The sequence below is a fragment of the Marmota flaviventris genome, chromosome 9 (genome assembly GCF_047511675.1).
Source record: "Marmota flaviventris isolate mMarFla1 chromosome 9, mMarFla1.hap1, whole genome shotgun sequence".
NCBI classification, from domain to species: Eukaryota; Metazoa; Chordata; class Mammalia; order Rodentia; family Sciuridae; genus Marmota; species Marmota flaviventris.
In genome coordinates, this window is record NC_092506.1 from 63,517,210 (window position 1) to 63,539,160 (window position 21,951).

Here is a 21,951-nt window from a genome sequence, read left to right on the forward strand (position 1 = left end):
ATTTATTTAATGTCTGCCCCACCCTCACAGCACAGCATCATGCTATAGTAAGTGCTTAGACCTGTTCAAAGTCGAGTGAATGTAATGAAACAAGTATTTATTGAGAGACTTCCCAGAGGTCACAGTTTGGCAGAGGTCCCCTGGGGGAAGTATGAAGCATCTAGGGAGCTCACAGAATGGGTAGTAAACTCAATTTGAGGGGATTCAGGGGAAATGTTCCTGAGGGGTCCTTCAAACTGAGAAGGCTGGGTAGAATTAGTGAAGCCAAAGGAGTAAAGGGAAGGTGCCTACTGTTGTGGGGAAGTGGAGAGAACCTGGCTGTAGCGCTCTGACCTAGATTGGGTAAGTTGTGAGCACTCAGAGGGAACCTCCCCCTCAGAGATTTGCTGCTAGGAGCAAAGGAGGGGTGTTTGGAAGAGCTGAACTCCACAGACTGAAGAGCTGTTCCCCACTGGTTAGGGTTTGGACCTTATGAGCATACAGCCTCTGCTTGCACCCCTCTAGGGTGGGGAGCATACCTTTATGTCTTATTCCAGGGAAGCTCAGCTCTGCACTCGACCCCTTGCCTCTCCCTCCATTCTCCTGATCTCAACTGCTCTGCCACCTCTAGAGGTGAGATCTTGCCTGGTGTCAACCTGGTTGGCTGGGCAGTGGACTCCCTACCGTAGCTTCACAGAAAGTAAGCTTCCTGGTGGACAACGAAGTTAACTACATTTGCCCAAGTAGAGCGGGCTGAGCCCTGACTGGCTCTGTAGAGGCTCTGCATGCCTAGCTACTCTGCCACTGGCCAGGGTGGGGGTGTGACTTGGAGCAGCCAAAGACCATCAGAGGGAGGTAAGGCAGTTCATTACAGTGTGTTGCCCTCTATGTATGCTAAGCCAGCCCAGGATGAAGCCACACACTGAGGTCAGCCTCATCAGGAAAAGGAGGGACTTCTCCCCACTGAGATGTCCCAGGGCTGGAGGGGCTCCCTGAGAGGAGGGAAGAGGTTCTGTCCTGGGAAGTGCACATGTACTTTTTCATTCTACTCTCCACCACTCTAGGTACTGTGAACTATGGACACAGGGACTTGAGACCCAGTTTCCATCCTGAGGATTCCCAGTCTAGAGCATGGGGGGCTCCACCCAGGTGGAATATGGAAGGTAGAGCTTCCCAGGTAGGGCTTCGTCAGCATTCTTCCATGGGGCAGTCTAAGCCCTGGCTAAGGTCATGACGCAGACTGAGGCCCCACCTGTGGAAGTCAGCTCAACATGCCACCTTCCCTGTCTCTCTGTCACCCCCACACTCACTCACATGTACACAGCTCAGACTTCTGACACCACTACCACACAACCAGTCAGCCCTGCATCCTGAGCCTTGCCCAGGGCTACCTGGCACTTACCTGGCCACTCCCTCTCCCAGAGGCTCCGCAGCTGATGCTTTCACGAAGACCACTCCTGATTGTACCTGCTGCCTACACCCCAGCAGCCAGGCTCCAACGTCCCTCCCTGCCGCTCTGCCCAGACTCCCACTCAGGCTCAGCTGTGGGAGGACAAAGGGGCTGGACGCCAGCAGGAGAGGAGGAGGGGAGGGGGAGGGGGAGGGGTGGACGCTGGGCTTTTGTTCCACTCTTGGACCAGCCCCAGGAGGGGAGGGGGTGGGAGTAAGAGTGGGATTGACTGTGTGTGCAACTCTGGGATCTGGTATGCCTGGGATTGGGAGTGACTTGTGCTGGCCTTGTCCTTCAGTAATACACAGGGGTGTGTGTGTGTGTGTGTGTGGTGTGCCTCAGGTAGGCGAGGTGGTTGTCAACGTGTTGGTGTTCCAGTGTACCTATGTGTGAATGTGGGAGTGCGTGACTATAGCTTGAGGTGGTATGGACTTGTGGATGGATGACCACACTGCTGCAGAAGTGACCAAGAATGTGACTGCCACAGATGTGGATTGAGGTTTCTCTCCTTCTGCCTCTGTGTGACTATGCTGTATCCATATCCCTGCTTGATGGCAGACGTCATTGTGGGACTTTGCCTGACTCTATCTCAGTATCTGTGTCTTTTTGTTCATTTTTATGTATGTCATGAGTGTCTCGGACTTGTGTGTGTTGTGGGCCTGTATATCCGTGGTGTGTCTGTGTGTGTGACAGGGGTCTGTATAGCATGTGGTCCTGTGCCTGTCTGGTGTGGTATGAGTGGGGGATAAGCCCCTTGGAGGGGGCTCAGTGGGGTAGGGCATGGTGTTACTGGGCAGGCTGAGTTGGGTGGAGAGGGGCTGACCTGGCCTCCTGGAGCCAAGGAAGAGGATTCCACAGGCTGGTTCTGGATGACTTGCTGCCTCTACAAAGGCCCACAGAGCCTGACATCTACGGGGTTGCCCTCTTGGAAGGGGACAGCAACTTGGGGAGAAGATTGCTTTGATAAGAATCTGGGTAGACCCTGGGCACCTGGGACCTAGTCTGGCACTGTTGTGATGGTTGTGACCCTGATTAGCACTGCCCACCTCTTGGCCTGGCTCTTCATCTCAGCAGGCAGGATACACAAGATTCCTGCTCTGCCTATCATATTGGGTTGCTTAGAAGAAGGCCAGGTGTGAGGAGACCCTGACCCAGGCAGAGCAGGCTCAGACAGAATGGGGGCACGCATGGTGATCTTGACCAAGTGTGAGTCCTGAGGCTTGGCTAGAGTCTGTTCTGAGGACTTGCTCCAGGGAATGGTGAACTGCCCTTATACTGCAAAAAAGATTTCCTGTGTGAATATTATTTAAAGAATGTGAGATATTTGGGGGTCTTCATATCTCTTCTTGGGAAGAAGGGACTGGGGGTTCATAGAGAAGCCTGGAGAAGGTGGAAAGTGGGCTCAGACAGGATGAGGCTCCACCCTCTGAGGTCAGAAGGAAGAAAGGAGTGGTTTACAGGGGACAGCCAGAGGTCTAGGGCCCCTTCTCTGTTCCCCAGGTTATATAAGAGGAATCAGGGTGGACCATGGCTGCAGGCTTAGATGGAGACAAGCCAGACTGTCTGCCCATCTAAGGTATGACCGCCCTCCAACTTCCATTATTTGGGGTGAAAGGGTGGCAGCTGGACTGGCCCTGGATTGGAGGATGGGGTATGGGCTGGCTGTTCCAGTTGGGACCCCAGCCCTCTCCCTCCCCACTTTCCTCTCCTAAGATTTCAGGATGTCTTAAGGTTCCCAAGTGTGGCCAGGAGCCTCAGATACCCTGGCCAGGGGGAACTGACTAGATAGGGAAGGACTGGTGTGAAAGTTTTATTCTCTTTCCTATGTGGGCCTGACAGGGGTTGGAGAGAAGGCATAACATGGTGGGGGATGTGCATTTTGGGTAGGGAAATGCCCCCAACCCCAACACTGGCCCAGCAGTTTCACTTACTGCCTGTGTCCAGAGAAGAGGCTGGAGCTGACCCTTGCCCCATTAAGAAGCATTTGCCAGATATTCAGTAGCAAGGGAAGGAGGGGTAAGTCCCCTCAGCCCTGAGGGATAGTCCTAGAGGTTAACATGAGGGGTCAACATTTGGAAGGGACTCTTTTGTTTTCCTTCAAGAAGGTGCCAGAAACTTTGAGGCCTCAAGAATTCTGTCTACCCTTGTCTGGAGATGAGACACATCCCTTGGCTCCCGGGAAGTGTGGCATTTGCTTCAGGCAGGCTAGAGCTGGGGTTCAGCCTCACCCTTTCCCCTTGGGACACACCCAAGACATACAGACCCCTGGGACAAACTCACAGTTAAAGATCTGCCCTGACTCCACAGTGGACCCCTCCCTGCAGAGAGCACACACCCCAAATATTGAAGAACAGGAAGGGGCATATGTGGTCCCTGGGCTGCGTTTTGACTTTTGGCCCAGGTGTTCCCATTATGCTAGGCATAGGGGTACGCCTGCCTCAGGAAGGTCCAAAGCCCTGAGAACTCAAAGCCACCCCTGTCATGGGGCAGAGGCCTGGTGAGGACTTGTTCTTCTATAGGGGAGCTCAGAGTGCCTCCATATGGCTGAGGGACCAGCTGTCCCACTCCCCAGCCCTGCATTTAACTACCTGTCCCCCTCTGTTATGGAAGGCGATGTGGGTTGGAGCCAGTCTCTGGGTGGGACACTGGCTCTGCCTGTTCTAAGCTATATGGCCTTAGACAATTGCTTTACCTCTGGGGCCAGGGCTGTTAAGGACACCTGGCATCGTGACTGACAGGGTAGGGGCTCAGCCATCCTGCCACCATCCCAGAGTTACTGAGAACATTTCCTCCTCAAATCACAGGGCCAGAACTGAGCCTCAAACCCAGTATGCTCTGTCCCCACCCTCCTGCTGACAACTCATAGACAGCACACATCAAGATGGCAGCTTTAATCATCCTGGACGAGGCCCTCAGGCTCCCTCCACTGCAGGCCTACTGGCCACATGTCCATATTTCATCATGCTCAGAACACTTTTCCTAAGGGGTCTTTGCCCTGGGGCCACAGTGGGGGAACATGAGATTGTATCAGTCTGTAGATCTCCTGGGCCTCAGGGCCACTTCTTCCCCAGAGGCCTGTTGGACACTTGGGTGTGACATAGACCAGCCCTAAGCCTGTACTTCTGGCTATCTCCAGCTCCTCCTAGGGGACATGGTTCAAGCCCTCTGGTGGGGCAGGGGCTGGTGGTGCTGGTGGGAGGCTGGTTGGGAAGGAGGATGTATCTGGATCACAGCCACCGGCTTTCTCCCTGGGCAGAACTTCCTTGTGCTTTGAGACTGACATGGAGAGCAGAGCTGCCAGGGGCCAGGGGTAAAAGCCTAGCCCAGGTCTTCAAGGCAGGATAAAAATGGAGAAGTCAGTTGCCCATGGTGTGGACAGGTAGACAGACACAGGTGGGCAATTACATCCTCGTTGCCACGGAAGATGGCACCATCCAGTGACCCATCAAAGCTTTCTGGCTGGGATGTGAGAGAGGCCTGTGAGAGCAGGACCAGGCCCCAGACCCCACACTTCCCAGAAGAAGGAGCCCCAGGCCTGCAGGGGCATCTGAAAGGCTGGAATCCTGGCCCCGCTGGGCCTCAGGGGAGAGGAAACACCCTCCAAGAGAGGTCATGGTGACAAGGGGCCAGGCCCCAAGTAGAGGCTGCGGAGCCAGCTCCCGGAGCTCTCGGTCCAACACGCCAGCTCTCCTGGGCTCTCCTGGTTTCTATGTCAGGTACAGGCCCAGACAGACAGGTCTTCTGCTAACGCCCACCCCGGTCTGTAAGGGTCTTGGTGTGGCTGCTGCCCCCTCGGGAGCCCGCAGGCGTGGCAGTGCTGTTGGCATATGTGTCGTAGCTACTGTCTGAACATACGGAGAGCTCATCGGAGACCTCCACGCCATCACTGATCTCTGTTGGGCCAGAGGGAGACAGAATGTGAGTGGGGAGGACAGGGTGAGGATGGTGACAGGTGGGGCAGGAAGGGTGGCCTGCAGCAATTCCTAGTGGGGCACCTAGAGACCCGGTGCAGTTGCTGGGTTCCAGCTGGCATTGAGCCTGGCATTCAAGGCTCTCCTGGTCTGCTGAACGCTCTGGCCTTGCCTCAATAGGAAGGAAGCCACCTGCACCTCCAGCCACAGGAAGCCACCTGCGCCCTCTTGAGTTTGGCACTCTTAGTCTCCATGGGATCTTTGTATATATTAGCCCCTCTCTTGGGAGGGACCAATGTCCTTGTGGACACTTCCTTTTCCTAAACTCTGACTCAAGTCTTCTCAGCTGTGTTGTGTCCCCCTTGTGGAAGCCTCCTCCGAGTCCCCCAGGGAGGGATGGGCCTCTTCATGGACAGCCCCTGCTTCCTTTGGCCCCACCACATTTGGTGTGAGTTCTAGGACCCGACTAAACAGAGTGGCTCCCGAACATCTGTGCTGTAGAGATGGCAGAATGCAGGGCACAGACGGGTTCAGGGAAGGTCTGCTGAGTGAAGCTCAGCCCAGAAGAATGCTCTCTGGTTCCCGGTGCCCAGGCAAAGTGTTCCCACACTGCCCCCACCAGGAGCACCCTCCACCCACTACCCGGGTGGGTACTCTCTACCGTCCTCCACACTCCAGCTACATCATCACACCAAAACCTTCCTTGCTGCCCCAGGGAGCTCTGACCCCACTCTCCTCAGCACCTGCATTGGGAGAGCTCCAGCAACCCTCGATTTTCCATGTCTGTCCATAGAGCTGCCTCCTCCATCCGACAGGGCTTGCCAATGGGCTAGCAACGAGCAGGGTAAAATCATCATTTGTGCGCCTGTATGTGAACTAGGGGAAGGAAGATGGACCTTCAAACAGGCCCCTCCCCACCCGCACATCGCCCTTGCCCAACAACTGTGGTGTGAAAGGGAGCCACAGGATCCCGAGCTGCCTGCCTGTGGAGGTGTGTGTGTTTCCATGTGTGTGCCTCTGTATGTGTGTGCCTCTGTATGTGTGCAGGTGTAAACCCAAGTGGGCTATGTACACCTGTCTGTGTCCCTACATACATGCGCTGTGTGACATTGCTTGTAGGTGTGAGCCCCTGCCCAGGGCCTGCTTCGCTTGTCTGCAGGCTGCTTACCTGAGAAGATGAGCTTCTCCTTCATGATGCTGACATCCCGGCTGGTCCGGCGCACTGCAGCGCTCAGCATGATCTGCTCAGGGTTGTAGCTCCGGATGCCACCCAGGCGCCACCTGCAGAAATGGTCCCATGGGCATCAGGTCCTTCCCCACCCCTTCCTGCAGCACAGACCCTGCCACTTCCAGAGGCTCTCTGGATGTGGCTTGAGAAACCGGCCAGACTCATGTCCCACTGGACAAATAGGGAAACAGGTCCAGAGAGGGACAGGGTGGGGACTTGTGTCAGAGTCTACTGGTTCTCGGCCAGGGCTCTCCTGCCTCCCTTTACCTCCAGAACCCTAAACTGGCAACCTGGCCCAGAAAGATGGTTGGTTGGTTCTGTCTCAGGTGCCTCCAGTTATGCACCTGGCTCTTTGGGACAATCTCAGGGAGGAAGGAGCTTAGCAGGCATGACTTGTGACTTGCCCTGGAGTCCACATCAATGTCAGGAAGTCCCAGCTGATGCCTCCCACAGCTCCACCATCATGACAGGCCCAGGGAAGCCAGAAGGAAACCCGGAGATGAAGGGAAGGGAAGGGCAGCAGGGTAATAGGACTGCTCACAAGTGATCTTCACAGGTCTGGGAGGCAAGGGTGTTAGAGCGACGTGGGGTGGGGTGTCTGCTGCTCTGCTCCAACAACCCTAAAGGGAGGGGCAGGCTGGAGCATGAATCCTCCTGAAGGCTGGAAGGGGCAGGGTGGTGGACACACTGACTCGAGGGTGGGCTGGGAGGTGGGCGTGCACAAGGCACGCAGGGACCAAGAGAGAGTGGGGAGGACTCAGTCTCCTGGGCCCAGCCCCGGACACTGCCTTCGCTGTCGTAGTCCCTCCAAATTAACCCCAAATCCCTGGCCTCCCTTGGATGTTTCCTAGGATTTAGGCAGAAGGATTCATGATCCCCCCACCCTACCCCACCAAGAGGAGCTAAAGGGCAGCTTGGAAACAAGCACCCAACCTTCTAGGGGACCAAATCCTGCTTGGGCCGGTGGAAGGAACCAAGACTCCACAAGAAATCAATTGTGAGTTTCTGGATGGGGTCAGCACAGCAGAAATGGACAGACAGATAGGTGGACAGAGCAGACAGACAAGGAGAAAGCAAGAGGCAGAGGGGAAGGCACCTGCCCCCTGGCTGGGCTGGCTGCCCTGCAAATCCTCGGGGGTAGGGATGGCACCTCTTATCCAGCAGTGGGCCCCCAGCACCAATCTCAGTGTCTGCCTAGCGGGTGCTAGACAAGGACTCGTTGAGTGAATGAACAGAAGAATGAGGCCCACAGGGAAATGATCTTTTCCCCTGGTTCATCCCCCAGGTCTCCTTCTCCATGATGCTGCCCCTGACCCTCCAGGGACAATGACACTGCCCTGGTTGTATCTGAAGGACCCAGCACGACACTGGGCAGTATCATGAGTGTCTACTGCCTCTGTGGACAGAGGAAGGATCAACTGGCTAAATGTCCCTCCCCCAGTCCCATAGCCAGAGGGCAGGTTCTCCTCCTAAAAAAGCTGGTCAGTAAAGGTACCTGACCCAGGAGGGCCCAAGGCAGTTGACCAAGGGATGCCTAAGACAAAGTTCTCATCTTGGAAATTAACATTAAAACCCAGCAAGAAGGTATCAGGCTACGGTCTCTGCAGCTAGGTGCATCTAGGACAGGAAGACGTTGTGGGGCTCCTCCCAGGGGAAGGGGAGAGGCGATGTCAGGGAGAGGAGTGGCAGTGGGGGTCAGAGACAGAGGAGGGAAGAAGGGATGGGAGAGACACAGAGAAAGGTAAAGAGCATGACGGAGGGAGGAGGAAGCCCAGAGAGGCAGGAACTTGGGGTCTGCACTGGGCAGGTGGTGAAGGCCCCCAAAAGGTCTGGACTCGGGGGGATAGGGGTGCTCAGGCAGGGACCCCCTCCCTGAGGGAGACACGTTGGTGCTGAGAGACAGGGTCAGGGACCTGTCAAGGAAACACTGGTCCCCACTGGCAGAAACTGCAGTGAGAACAGAGAGCAGAGGGACACACATGGCAAGATGGGAAGAGCAGGGAGGAGGGCTGGGGGAGAGAAGGAGGGGTGCGGCTTCAGGCAAGGGGGTGTGTTGGCGAGGGTGACCCAGGCCCAGAGCTTGGTGCACGGCAGCTTTTCAGACAGAACTAGAGAAGGGACTCGCAAGTAGGGAGAAAGAGGAACAGGAGGAGGAGCACACTAGAATTACCTGATCAAGTGATAGCTGTGAGGTGCCAGAGTGCAGCAGAGGGGGGGAGGGGAGAGAGGAGGGACATGCGCCGGATCAGAGCAGGATGGGACAGAGAGAGAACATCAGTCAAGAATAAAACCCAGCCCCTTGGTTCCTGGCTGGGCTGGGCCCCCAGGTTGGCCCTAAACCCTCCCCTGGACCCCACCCCACCCACATCCCAGCTGCCGCCCTGAGGGGTAGGTGGGGAGGCTTTCCACCTGGCACAGGCAAGGCCTCGGTGCTGCTGGGAACCTGTGCCCCAGCTAACAGGGGCAGGCTAGCCGCAGAGGGGCCAAAGTCCACACAGCGAATCAGGACAGAGCTTGGCTCTGGGCTCCTAGCTGGGCGCTCATTCCAGAAGGCACCCAGCCTCTGCTGGAAGAAGGCAAGGCTGGGGGATCCCGGGGACTCCCATCTTCTCTCCTGGTCAGGCTTCCCGGTTGGCCTGCCGAGGGCTCAGGGTAGGTTCACCTGGCTGGGTGGGGGCTGGGCCTACCAAGGGGTGGGAGGGCCATGGAAGTGTCAGCGCCTACTCACTTCTGAAGCACGAAGATGCCAACGATGAGGGTGAAGGAGATCAGGTCGGCGGTGACCCACATGAGACAGTACTCGTCCGGGGGCTGTGGACAGATGGCCCGAGGCCAGCTTCCAGTCATGGCCCATCCAGACCGAGGGTCCATGGGCTGGAGGACCCCACATGACCATCAGGGAGGGTAAGGAGGACCTTGAGGGGGATGGAGGCTTATGATTTTACTTTGTAGGAGTGGGCTCTGCATACTGTGGGCCTCAGTGTGAGAGAGAGAGAGAGAGAGTGTGTGTGTGTGTGTGTGTGTCCGCGCGCACATGCACACACTCAGGGTAGAAGTGATGGATGTTAAACCTGGAGGGTCCGTGGCTCAAAGCAAGAACCAAATGATGAAACAAGGGTACTGTATGTCTGAACAAATGTGCATATGAATGTAAGGGTGTGATACAACTGGCTGGTGAGCTGCGAACCTGTGGACAGGTGTGTAGCACCTGTGTGGGGTAGGAGTATGCTTCACTGCATGAAGACTGGAGGGCAGAGAGCAGGGGCTTCCCCCCAGGGAACACTGAGGGGCTAGGAAAGGCAAGGCCCTGTGTGTAGCCTCAGGCTCCTGGGTCTTGGGCATGCTGGGAGGGGTGAGCTCGTCACCCGCGCTGGTAGTGAGTGGTTTTGTGCCAACTCGGGAGGTTTTAAAGGATGAAAGGCAGGTGAGAGCTGGAGAGCAGGTATTTAGGGACCTGGAGGCTGTGATGGGTTCTAACGTGCAGGCCACGGCCCAGATCCCCATTTCCTCCTCTCCTTGAGGGCTGCTTCTTGCTTCCTTCTCTCTCCTTCATGAGTCCATCCTAACTCAGATGTAACTTGCTGACGATGCCACCCACAAGGCCATAAGGGGCCCTGTGTCTGCCTTTCATGTCCTCAGGGAGATGGCAGCAGGAGCCGCCCAGGAGGGAAGCCAGGGCTCCCCAGCTACTGGGAGGCAGCACAGGGACTAGAACTCAGCCTGTGGGTGGGTGCTCAGCCCACCAGCTCGACACCATTTGATTCACTATTTTCAAGGAAGACTTTTAACATTCCTAATTCTTGTCCCATTGTTCTTTTCCCTTACTTTAAAATCAAATATAAGGAACACACTCCAAAAGAAAACTCCAAGTAGCTATTTACTTTTTGAGGGCCCCTAGGTGATGTGCTCCTCCCTGGGAGCAGGGCCCAGAGTTCCTCGAGTGCCTTAGTGCAGCCCCAGAGTCGAGGTAAATTCTCCTCTTGCCTCAAGCCTGCATCCACATCAGGGACACCTCCAGCCCTGAGACCTCCCCAGGGACAGCCCCGAGCACAGAGCTTGCTGAGTGGTAGGAGTAGGCCACAGGCAGTTCTCTACACTGACCCCAGGTGTCCTCTGCCCCCCAACAGTCTCCAACTCACCATGATCCAGAGTGGGGAAGGCACCTGGGACAGGGTGTGGGAGTTGTCAGAGGTGACAGACGGGACCCCAGCGCACCACAGCAGGGAGAAGAGCCACGGCGCATTGACAGTGTAGAGGTTCACACTCAGGTTCCAGGACGCGTAGTCCCTGGACAGGACAGAGGTTGGTTGGTTCCGGGCACTGGCTTCTCCCTGTGGGAAGCCTGTAAAGTGTGCTCCCTTCACAGCCTCATGCCACCAACTTTCCCTGGAGGAAGGAATGTCCACACCAGGACCCAGCTCCCAGTCCAACCCAGCTCTGCTTGCTGCTCACAACATCTCTGAACCACGTGTGCAGAACCCCTATGTGCCCTGCCCTCTGTCCAGCAGTGAGAGGAGTGTCAAGACTAGGGGAGACTCAGTCCCACCCCTGGGCCAGGTGGGGCAAGCACCTGAGCTCCTGGCGGGACACCTGAGTGTAGCGCAGGTTCAGCCGCTGTATGTGGCCCCTCCGCAGACTGGCGACAGCCTCCTTGGAGCCTGAAGTTTGCTGGAAGCCGGGAGCCACCTTCTGCACGAGGGGCCTTTGCCTGTTTGGCAGCCACATGACCTACAGGCAAGAGGGCGGGCAGCCTCAGCGTTTTCTTCTGCAAACTCTGGGTAAGAAGACCTACCTCACTAGAGTATGAATAAGGTTAAAATGATGACCACTTAAGTGTGATGGTTATCAGGGGACACTTGGTCCCAGCCATGGCTGTAAGCCCTCTGGCTACAACTCTGGATTGCTGTCATGTCAAGATGGAGAACCCAAACACACATCACTCTGCCCGGGGTCACTAGTTTCAGGCATGCTGTCACAGATTGGTGTTGATTTCTCTGGTCCCTAACCATTGCACCACAGTGACCTGGGCAGCCCTTCACTGACGTAACTGGAGATCCTGGACCCACTCCTGCCCACTGAACATCTGAAAGGACTTTCTGGTTCCCTTCTGCTCCCCGCGAGGACCCTGGCAAGGAGGCAAGGGGCCTAAGACCCCATTTTACAAATGTGAAACCTGAAGTCTAGAGGGAACAGGTGAGTTGAGGTTGGAGCAGGGCTGGGCCAGGGCTGGTTGGGGTGCTGCAGGGCCTCACCTGGTGCTGTGGGAAGCCAGACCGCAGCAGGGCCTCCAGCGTGACATTGAGGAAGCTGCTGCGGTAGGGGTGCTCCCGGGGCGGGTCGCGGAGGTTGAGGAGCAGCGTGGCGTTGCCCTTGGCCAGCTCCAGCAGCTCTTCCAGGCTGCAGATGGACTGGTTCTGGGCCTCCCTGAGGTCGGAGGGTGACAGGGAGCTGGCCGTCCAGAAGGGGTCAGTCTGGCAGAGACAGGGACACACATGGTTCTGTCACCTGCCATTTCGGGTCTCTGTATGCTTTCCTAGCAACCAAGTGTGGAGAGCCCTGGGCTTCGGGAGTCCGCTGGTGTCCGTCAGGTGAAGTGGTGCTGCGGCCTCCCAGAGCCTCCCGCCCTTACCCTCTACCCAACTCCGCTTCCAGAGGGAATGGTTTTCCCAGAGCACCTCCACCCCAGCCCATTCTCCTCTAGCCTCTCAGACCGGACAATCGACCTCCCTCCAGAGTGTCCCAGAGTGAACCGTTCTGCTGTCAGCACCCCCATCAGCTTGTCCCAGCCAGGGAGGCAGATCCAGATCAAGCAGTGACAACCATGAGGTCTGGCTGCTGCGGAACCCGGAGAGGCCACTAACCAGCCTGGCCTCATGACCCGAGTTGATGGCCACCTGCCTCTCTCACTGTGTGGGATCCCTGTCTAGGACTGGGGTCTGACCTTCAGGAACCACTGCCCGGCGTTGAGCCTCTGCAGGACGGTCCAGTTGAGCATGGAGGCGGGCCTGTGGGCGAGCTCCGGGAATGCCTGCTCCACGTTGGTGGTGCGCCGCAGCGTGGTATCGTGCATGAGGAAGGGCACACCGTCCAGGCTGTGGGGAGGGGGCACCGAGTCACCACCCAACCAAGTCACCTGCCATCCACAATCAGCCCCTCTCACACACTGCTCCCCAACCACCATGGGGCCTGGACTGGCTCTGCCCCTCTCTGGGCCTCAGGCTCCCTACCTGAATAGTGGACAGGGGGCTGGTAGGTGACCCTGAAGGGCCAATACCCTCCACTCTGTGTGCGGGTCAGGTGGGGTGAGAACTGCCAGGGAGGGAGGGTAGGAAAAGGCTGGGACCATTATCATCTGTGAAGATAGGTGCTAGGTCACTCAATAATGGAGAAACTGAGACGAAGAGAGGAAAGTATCTAGCTCAAGGTTGACTGCCAGGAAGTAGTAGAACATGTCTTGGGACCAAGTCCATTGATCATAATGAGAACAGTGCAAATGTAGGCCTCTTTTACAAATCTCACCCCATCTCCACCTTATCTCCCCGACCAGGGCTGCCAAGAGCTAACCCAGTGCACCTGTGCCCTGCCCCCACTCCTCAAGGCATGTCACCACCACATGCTAGAAACATATGATAAATAGTTTTACAATGTCCACTCTGGGAAAGGTGACCTCACATATATGGTGTCCTTGTTATGACCAGTATGACTCTATATGGCAGCCCCACCCATCTTCCCCTCTCAGAGGTGATCTCTATTATAAGATTGGGGTGGATTCCTCCTCCCCTTTATACTAATACATATTTCAATATCTATAGCTATAAAATGTACCTATCACCTTTGTGTGGTCCCTTAAAATATAACTGGCATCACAGTAATAGTATTGTCTCCCCGCCCAGCTAACTTCACTTATCTGAGCGTTTGAGCCCTCCCATGAAGCCGCGACACGGAGCTGGCTTCTCTTCAGGTGGATCTGTGCCTCCAGGTCCTTACCCTTCACTCTGCCTGACCAAGAGAGTCTGCTCTCTTCTCTCTTATACCCTGGAGTTTGGCACAAGATTCACTGGCATGGAAAGGGTGCCTCCCTGCTGCGGATGATCCCAGATGACTCCCATCTCCACGGCTTTGGGGCCAGAGGTTCCATCAGCAGAGACCCTGTGGAGGAGAGGTGACCTCCTCCCTTCCTGACACCTACCTGACAGTGACGTCAGCCTGGAGCCCATACAGCTTCTGCTCTAGTGCCTTCCGGAAGGACATCAGTGTGTGCTCTGGGGCCAGCTGGAGAGGAAGGCATGGTGAGGGGGGGCCAGGATTCAAATGATGTCCCCCTCCCCAGCCAAAGAAAGGCCTTGTGTTGGGAGGCTGGGGCAGGTCTGGTTCTAATTTTGGCCCCTCCCTGGAGCAGCTGTGTGACTCTGGGTGCCCACTCAGCTTCTCTGAAGTTCAGTTTCATCCTCTGTTAAGTCATGTCCACCTTGCAGGTTTTTTGGGGGAGGGGCAGACATGATGGTTAGGGTGGGTGTATATATATGTCTGACAGACAGCTAGCACCTAATAAATAGTAGCTTTGATCATGAGATTATCCTTACTGTGTCCCAGGCACTGAGCTAGACACGGAGGCAGGAAACCTTTCCCATAGTCTGGTGGCTCTTTGGCAGCCTTGGGGAAAGGCAGAATGCCATGTTCCCTCTTGGTTATACCCTGAGCTCAGTCCAGATGAAGATTTGGAGGGAGAGGAGGGGCCTGAGGTGACAGTTTCATTGGAGTGATGAGATATCATGTCCTCTTCCTCCCTGGGTCGCTCGCTATATGGATTAAAAGCCCCTAGGCAGGTTGCCTGATCCAGAGAAGGTGCTTAAATGGCAACTGTACAGCATGAGTCAGAAGATCCTAGTTCTAGCCTTGACTTTGCATTAACTAGCTTTACGACCTTGGGTGTATTTCTCCCTCCTTGGGGCTCTTTCCCCAGTGGCCCCTTGAGGAGGTGCTCTCTGCTCTCTGAGGGTCCTTAGGCTGGGAGAGTTGGGGGTTCTAAGTCTCCCTCCCTGGTTCCATGTAGTCTGAGGACACTGTCATACTCCCTTTCTGCCACTGGGGGTCAGCACCAAACCAGGGATTCCTCTAAGACCTGGTGCAAGTGGTGTGGGCAGAGGGAGGGAGGGAGGAAGGAGACACGTGGAGAGGTGGCTGATCTAAGACCACGTTATGTCCCTCTGGCCATGCTCTGCTCCAACACATTCCCCTCTTCTGGAGGGCAGCCTGGCACCGGAGAGCCAGGGAATGGCAAGGAAAGGCTTTGAAGCTGACCAAGAGGGAGAAATGCCATCTCTAGTGGGGCCTCAGTTTTGCTTTGTTTTGGTTTTTGGTAGTCGAGATTGAACCTAGGGGTACCCTGCCAGCGATCTATATCTGCATCCCTTTTTATTTTTTAAGACAGGATCTCATTGAGCTTCCCAGGCTGGCCTCCTCCTGCCTCAGCCTCCTGAGTCACCAGGATTACAGGTGAGCCACCACCATGCCCAAGGGCCTCAGTTTCTTTAGCTATAAAATGGGCTCATGCTATCAACCTCATAGGTGGAATAGCACATCAGAGACCCTAGGCCAGAGCCTGGTGCACAGTAGAAATTCTGTAATATGAGTACCTTTCTTTACCTTTTGTCCAGCCTGGGGAACATGCCACCTGTTCTCCCAGTCCAGTGGGCATTGTGAGTCCCCATCCCCAGAGCAGGGTGGTGGAGGCCCCCGCCCATCTCTCCTTCCACCAGTGACCATGCAAGTGGTGTAGACTCCCTTGCACACGGGCTGTGCCTGAGAAGGTGGACAGGAAGTAGCCTAGAAAGGGCTGTGAAGACCCTGAGGAGAGGGCAGAAAGAGTCTGGGAGGGGAAAGTTTCTTTTCTGCACTGTTAAGTTCTCCCTAGGTTAGGTGCTGGCCTCCTAGAACAAGGCATGGAAACCTGGTCCTCCCTTGCCAGGGCTCCAGGATGACCTCCCCGAGTATGCAGGGCTTCTGGGATAATTTTTTTTTCTTTTTGTGGTGCTGGAGGTTGAACTTAGGGCCCTTTGGATGCTAGTCAAACATTTAGCACACCACTGAACTTCATCTCAGCCAATTTATGTTTTATTTTGAGACAAGTTCTTGCTAGATTGTCTAAGCTGGCCTGCAACTTGCAATCCTCCTGCCTCAGCCTCCTCAGTAGCTGAGATTACAGATGTATGCTACCACACTCATCCCTGCAGTGAATTCATAATCCCTCTCTCAGAGCTCCTACCTGCCTCAGGCAAGTCCAAGTGGGGCTCTGTCAGGACGGTGCATGCGGGTGGGGTGGAAAGTTGTTTCACTTAGTGAACAGGAAATTATGCTTGAGAGTCCCAGCTTTGGATCTAGTCACACCAAATAAGAAAGTCCACCTAGGAACAGCACATCTGGGACACACAGACACAGCCTCTCAGGCAGGAGGTGCACTCAGCTTACAACAGTCAGAACCCACGGATAATCAATTACCTGAGGACCCATGGACAGATCCACATGCATTTGCAGGGACACAGAGGGGACCTTGGCTGGGCCTTCTCAAACACCACTAAAAGTTGGTTTTGTAGAGATAAAGAGCAGAATAGTGGTTATTAGGGGCTGGGGTTTAATAGTGGTTATTATAGGCTGGAGGGGAGAGGTTTACAGGTACAAGGTTAAAGTCAGATAGGAGAAGCTAGTTGTGGAGTTCCACAGCATATAGTGTGATTACAGTTAATGAGAATTTGCTGTGCGTTTCAGGTCAGAAGAGAGGATTTCTATTGTTCCCAACACAATGAAATGCTAAATATTTGAGGTGATAGATATGCTAATTACCCTGATTTGATCACTATGCATTGTATACATGTATGAAAATGAAACACTGTGTCTCATAAATATGCATAATTCTTGTATATTAATTAAAAATAATTAGTTGGTTGGTTATAAAATAAACACTACAAGGATGAAATCAGCCAGATGTACAATGTGGAAAATTCTACAGGATAAATGAATTTCTTCAACAAATAAATGGCATAAGGGAAAAAGGGATGGCTACTATTATAGACTAAAAGGTACTCAGGGGTCAGTGTGGACATCATTTAGGTCCTGATTTTTTTGGTGGTGGGGGATTGAATTAAGTGGTACTACATCACTGAGAAATATTCCTGTTTTTATTTTATTTTTTAAATTTTGAGACAGGATCTCTCTAAATTGCTCAGGGTGACCTTGAACTTGTGAACTTTCTGCCTCAGCCTCCCAATTATGGACATGTACCGCTGTGTCTGGTAGTCCTGAATTTTATTTAATTGATTGATTGATTGATTGATTTTGGGTACTAGAGATTGAATCCAGGGATATTTAACACTGAGCCATGTTCCCAGACTTTTTTATTTTTTATTTTGAGACAGGGCCTTGCTAAGTTGCTTCAGGACTCATTTAGTTGAGGGGCTGGGCTTGAACCTGCTATCCTTCTGCCTCAGTTTCCAGAGCCTCTGGGATTACAGGTGTGCACCACCATGGCCAGCCTCAACTTTAATAACTGAACTATAGATACTTTTTGAGACAACAATAGAAAATTGATTTGATATTAGATATGAAGGAATTATTGCTAATTTGGTTGGATATAATAACAGCACTGTGGTTATATTTTTTTAAAGTTCTTATGGATCAGAGATACATCCTGAAATAAGACGTAACATGATGTCTAGGATTTGCTTTACTACACCAGAACAAAAAAGTATGGGGACCAATGAAGCAAGAGTGGCAAAATGTCGCTAACTATTGAAGGTTGTATTGGATTCATAATGTGGTTCTTCATTACATGATACTTTATATTGCTTTTTCCATGTCTGTGTGTTTGGAAATTTTTCTACTAAAGAAAACAATTACCAAAGACGGTGGAATGAGATGGACATCATTCCCCTAGGTACACGCATGACTACACATATGGTGTGACACTAATCGTTTACAATCAGAGAAATGTAAATTTGTGCTGCAATTGTGTGCAATGAATCAAAATGCATCCTGCTGTCATAGATACCTAATTAAGATAAATAAACTAATTTTGAACAAAAAAAAAAAAGGAAAAGAAAAGAACTACCAGGCATGGTGGTGTGTCACGCATGCCTATAATCCCTGCTACTCAAGAAGTCGAGGCTCGAGACTCACAAGTTTGAGGCCAGCCTTAGCAAACTGCCTCAAAAAAAAAAAAAAAAAGGGGGGGGGTGTAGCTTTGTGGTATTCAATATCAGAAAAAATGAAAACAGCCCTTTCTGGGTCATCCCCTCTTTGCCCCTCCTGCTTTAGCAAACTGTTCTTTTCCTCTGGCCTCCAGAGCAAGTGAGACAGGTCACCCACCCCCACGAGGGCCTGTCTGCCTGGCAAGGGAGTGCTTCTGACCTCTCCTCACAAGACCCAGCAACATGGGCATCCCTAACTCAGGCTCCAAGGGGGTGAATGACCTGGCCTCCCCTACCCCCAAGAAAACAAGCAGAATGTGGCTTGATGGGAGAGTACCACGGTCCAACTCAGGGACACAGTCCTCTGTGATTTTTTTTAAATTAATTTTTAAATTTTATTTTTTAATTATTGGTGATTGAACCAGGGGTGCTTTAATACTCTCTCCAGCCCATTTTTATTTTGAGACAGGGTTTCGCTAAATTTTTCAGGCTGGCCTTGAACATGTGCCTCTTGCCTCAGCCTCTCAAGTAGCAGGAATTGCAGATGTGGGTCATTGCTCCCAGCTGAGTATTATCTAGAAAATAATACCTATCTCATACAGTAGGAGAGGACTTTCAGGGGAATTCAGAGCTCCATCAAACCCAGGGCCTCGTGCATACTAGGCACTGACTTATATCCCCAGCCCATATACACATGCTTTTAAAACAATGACTTGTGGAGGCCCCTTTAACTCTCCTGAAATCCAATGGCACAGTGGAATGGCTTGGTGGGAGAGTACCAGGGTCTCAACAGACACCAGCTCTCAGGAAGTCCCCAAACGCCCCCTGCGGGTGGGGGCTGGTATTGCCTCAGTTGAGAAGGTTCAAGTCTTCCAGGGGGTGAGGAGACCTTGGTCCAAAGGGGGCTTCTTACTTTCTTCTTACTTTCAGCCTCCCAAGTAGCCTGTCTGGGCACTACATCTAACAGCTGCCCTCTGACCCGGCAGGCACGCTCACTATCCCCATGGCACAGGATGGGGGAGCAGGAACAGAGAAGATGGAAAACCCCAGGCTCCCACAGCTGGCCAGGGCTGGGCCTGGCTTCCTGCCCAGACAGCATGGCTCTGGAACTCTCAACCTCAGTACTCCTGCAGAGGTGTGGGGCACCTTAGTGGCAAAATAGGGTTCGACTTTGATTTCATCCTCTCTTTCCAATTCAGTCTGCTCCAACAGCCTTCCCTTCCATGGTGGGCTCTGAGCTGCCCCTCAGCTTTGCTGCCCCACAGCCTGGTGGGTTCTCCTGCTGCCTGGTTGCAGTCCCAGGCCCCTCACCCAGCAGCTTTCTTCTGGGCCTTTCTAACTGAAAATTGGCAGTGCTGTGCATGGGCCTGAAACCTCCTGCATCTCTGCAGGACCCTCAGAATAAAAGTGAAATCTTTTTAGTAAGATGCCTTCAGGGCTCTTCAGGATCTGGGCCCACATCGGCTCTCCTGGCCTTTGCCACAGCCTTCCCCACACACCTCCCCCAAAGAGCTAAGCTTGTCCCTATTATTAGACTGCATATATCATATCCATTTCCCAACAGATTCCTCCTCTGGAATGGCAGTGGCACCCACCCCTCTCCCAGTCTCTTAGGACCCTAAGATGGCACTCACCATTGGGGCCCCGCGGTGGCCGATGAGGGCAGGCTTGGGGCCCAGGTCCTTTTTCTCCATGATGCAGGGAGAGGAGATGGTAAGAGGGGCCAGGTAGAGGGCAAAGACCACAGCGAAGAAGGTACAGAGAATGGTCACCTGGGAAGCTGCAGACACAGGCCATGAGCACCTCATGGTTGGGAGCACCTTCTCCCAACAGGGAACCCTCGGTAGCCAGGGGCGGATGTAGGAGCCCAGCATTCTGAGAGGTAGAGCCCATTCCTGCTGGGAAGTCACATACACACATGAGCTCGCACTCGTGTGCATGCATGTGCACTTGGAGGAAAGATATAATTGAAGGCTGACAGAGCCGCACTTTTTGGTGGAGTCTGTAGGCCTCTCTGAACCAGGAACCCCCCCCCCCTGCCCTTTGATCACAAGGGCCCCTGCTCAGCTCAGGCTATACAGGTGGAGTCCAGTAGGGGAAGCCCAACCTGGCCTAGGTGTCACGCCAGTGGGGAGGCAGTACTCACAGGACCGCTCTGCGCGGGAGAACTGTCCAGCCACGATCCAGGAGAGTGCAGTGATGGCAGCCAGGGCCCCCATGTGCAGAAATGGTGCTGTGCCCTGTGTTTGTGAAGAGGAGGAGGGCCCTGGGACTCCCAGACATGCCCAAGCCCTCAAGTTGCCAGCAAGCTGATAGCCCACGTTTAACCCACAAAGTCAGTACCCTGTCTCTGTTTGCCTGATAAGGATACTGGGAATCCAGAGACCCTGGCTTACAGTATCCTCCCCACCTCTGACCTGCTGTGTGACCCAAATCAAATTTGCACCAACTTCGGGCCATGCTATGGAGAAACAGGAGACAAAAAGGCACTGCCTGTTGCAAGGGTCCTGGTGGAGCACCCTCTCACACACTTACCTGCAGGGAGATCAGCAGCACTTCCCATTCGTCCTCCCACAGCTGGGCCACGGCTGACATGGCTACCACAGTGGAGGCCAGGATGACTACCAGCCCAATCTGAAAGGAGGAAGCATCAGACACAGTGTCAGAGCAGATGGTGGGCTCCAGGGTGTCTGAGAGGAAGAGTGGAGAGAGAACCTAGGGACCCTTGGGAAGAGATGGAGAAAGCAGGGGAGCTGGAGGAAGCAAGATAGAAGGGAAGGAAAGAGGTGGCATGGGCTGAGGGGCAGTTGGGGAAGGCAGAGAGAGAGGACAGCCAGGAAGGGACAGGCAGACCCTGCAAGGAAGGGACAGTCAGAAAGAGGGAGGGTGGAGAGAAGGAAACTGGAAACACTCGACCAGCAGGGCCTCCCTGCTGGCCATCCGGCCTCCCAGCCCTCCCAGCAAGCTCAGAGGGACGGTGGCATCCAGGGCAGATGGGATGAGGAAATTGCCTGCTCCAGGCCACAGGGACAGGGCCTGGTGTGCAGCCTAGCCCCACACACAGGACTAGGCTCACAGTGGCACTTCTGGCAGGGCAAGCACCGGCTCCTTCACCAAGGCCCACCAACCCCAGGGTCCCAGCTCTGGCAGCTTCTAATGTGTGAGGGGTCTGCCCTCCAGGGAGCTTCTCCAGAAAGTGAGGAGCATGGCTCTGATAGAGGACAAGGACAACTTCAGGGACAGAGATCTTTGAGGATGGATAGCATCTGGAACCCCCAAACTAAGTGCCACGAAGCTCAGGTTTCCTGCTTGTCAGCCACCAGCGATACCCTCCATTGAGCCCTGGACTTTGCTGCCCATCCAGCCCCCTGTGCGCAAGGCCTGTTTCGTAGCCCAGTCACACCTCCACTGCGGCCTCCCGCTGCCCAGTGCTCGGAAGCTGGCCGGGACCACGGCATGCTGCTCTCTGGCTTGTCAGACTCGTGGCCCACACGCGGCCTGGCCTCTCTGCCTCCCTCAAGCCCTTTTCTCCCTCGGCAACGAACGTCCTCTCGCCTTTCTCCTCCTGCCAGGCCCTTTGTCCTGACAGCAGCGCCCTGAGAACCTCCAGCAGCTGAGCAAGGGCTGCGTGGGCTTTCTAGACCTGAGGCAGGGACAGCGGCCTCTTGTTTTGCTCCCTGCCAGGCAGGGAAGGTGAATTCTTGCCCGGGATTAACTTTTCCTTTGGAAACTTGTCATTTCAGCCCATTGGCCTGGAAAAATAGGTCTTCTCCTAAGAAACAGTAACAAGTCAAACAGGTAAAGGCCTTTATGGGTTGTGACATGCCTCTTCTGGGACAACGGAAGAAGGTGTGCCTGGGTCTGCCTGCAGCGGGACTCAGGGTGTCCTCCACTGTATTCTGACACCCTGGGTGAGGCCTTGTCATTTCCTACCCCGGGAGTGGGCTCTGCTCGCTTGATCTCACAGCTTCAGAGGCGGATCCAGATACAAACCCCTCTGCCTGTGCTCATTCTCGGAGTTCAGGCTGCTGTGGGGAGGGCTGGGAGTTGAGGGGGCATTGGGGAGCTCCTAACCATCCTGAGAAGCCTCTACCTCCACACCCAGGCTGTCCACTCCAGGCACACATCTGCCCCCTTGTGGCCTTGGGAGAGAGCTGGCATCCCAGAAGGGTTGTTTCTGAGAGCATCTCATTACAAATA

At 54.2% G+C, this 21,951-nt stretch overlaps 1 protein-coding gene across 1 annotated transcript in view; it reads right to left on the reverse strand.

The window, feature by feature from the left end:
- Positions 1 to 4,305: 4,305 nt before the first annotated feature.
- Gdpd5 (glycerophosphodiester phosphodiesterase domain containing 5) overlaps positions 4,306 to 21,951 on the reverse strand; it is an 80,628-nt gene continuing 62,982 nt past the window's right edge. The window contains exons 7-17 of the mRNA XM_027942561.3: positions 20,287 to 20,385; positions 19,898 to 19,991; positions 19,386 to 19,531; positions 13,758 to 13,840; positions 12,510 to 12,660; positions 11,821 to 12,039; positions 11,139 to 11,296; positions 10,708 to 10,855; positions 9,297 to 9,379; positions 6,509 to 6,621; positions 4,306 to 5,322 (exon numbers count right to left, since the gene is read on the reverse strand). Coding sequence (XP_027798362.2) covers positions 5,174 to 5,322; positions 6,509 to 6,621; positions 9,297 to 9,379; positions 10,708 to 10,855; positions 11,139 to 11,296; positions 11,821 to 12,039; positions 12,510 to 12,660; positions 13,758 to 13,840; positions 19,386 to 19,531; positions 19,898 to 19,991; positions 20,287 to 20,385 — 1,443 coding nt within the window. The 3' untranslated portion in view covers positions 4,306 to 5,173. The remainder of the gene's footprint in view (positions 5,323 to 6,508; positions 6,622 to 9,296; positions 9,380 to 10,707; positions 10,856 to 11,138; positions 11,297 to 11,820; positions 12,040 to 12,509; positions 12,661 to 13,757; positions 13,841 to 19,385; positions 19,532 to 19,897; positions 19,992 to 20,286; positions 20,386 to 21,951) is intronic.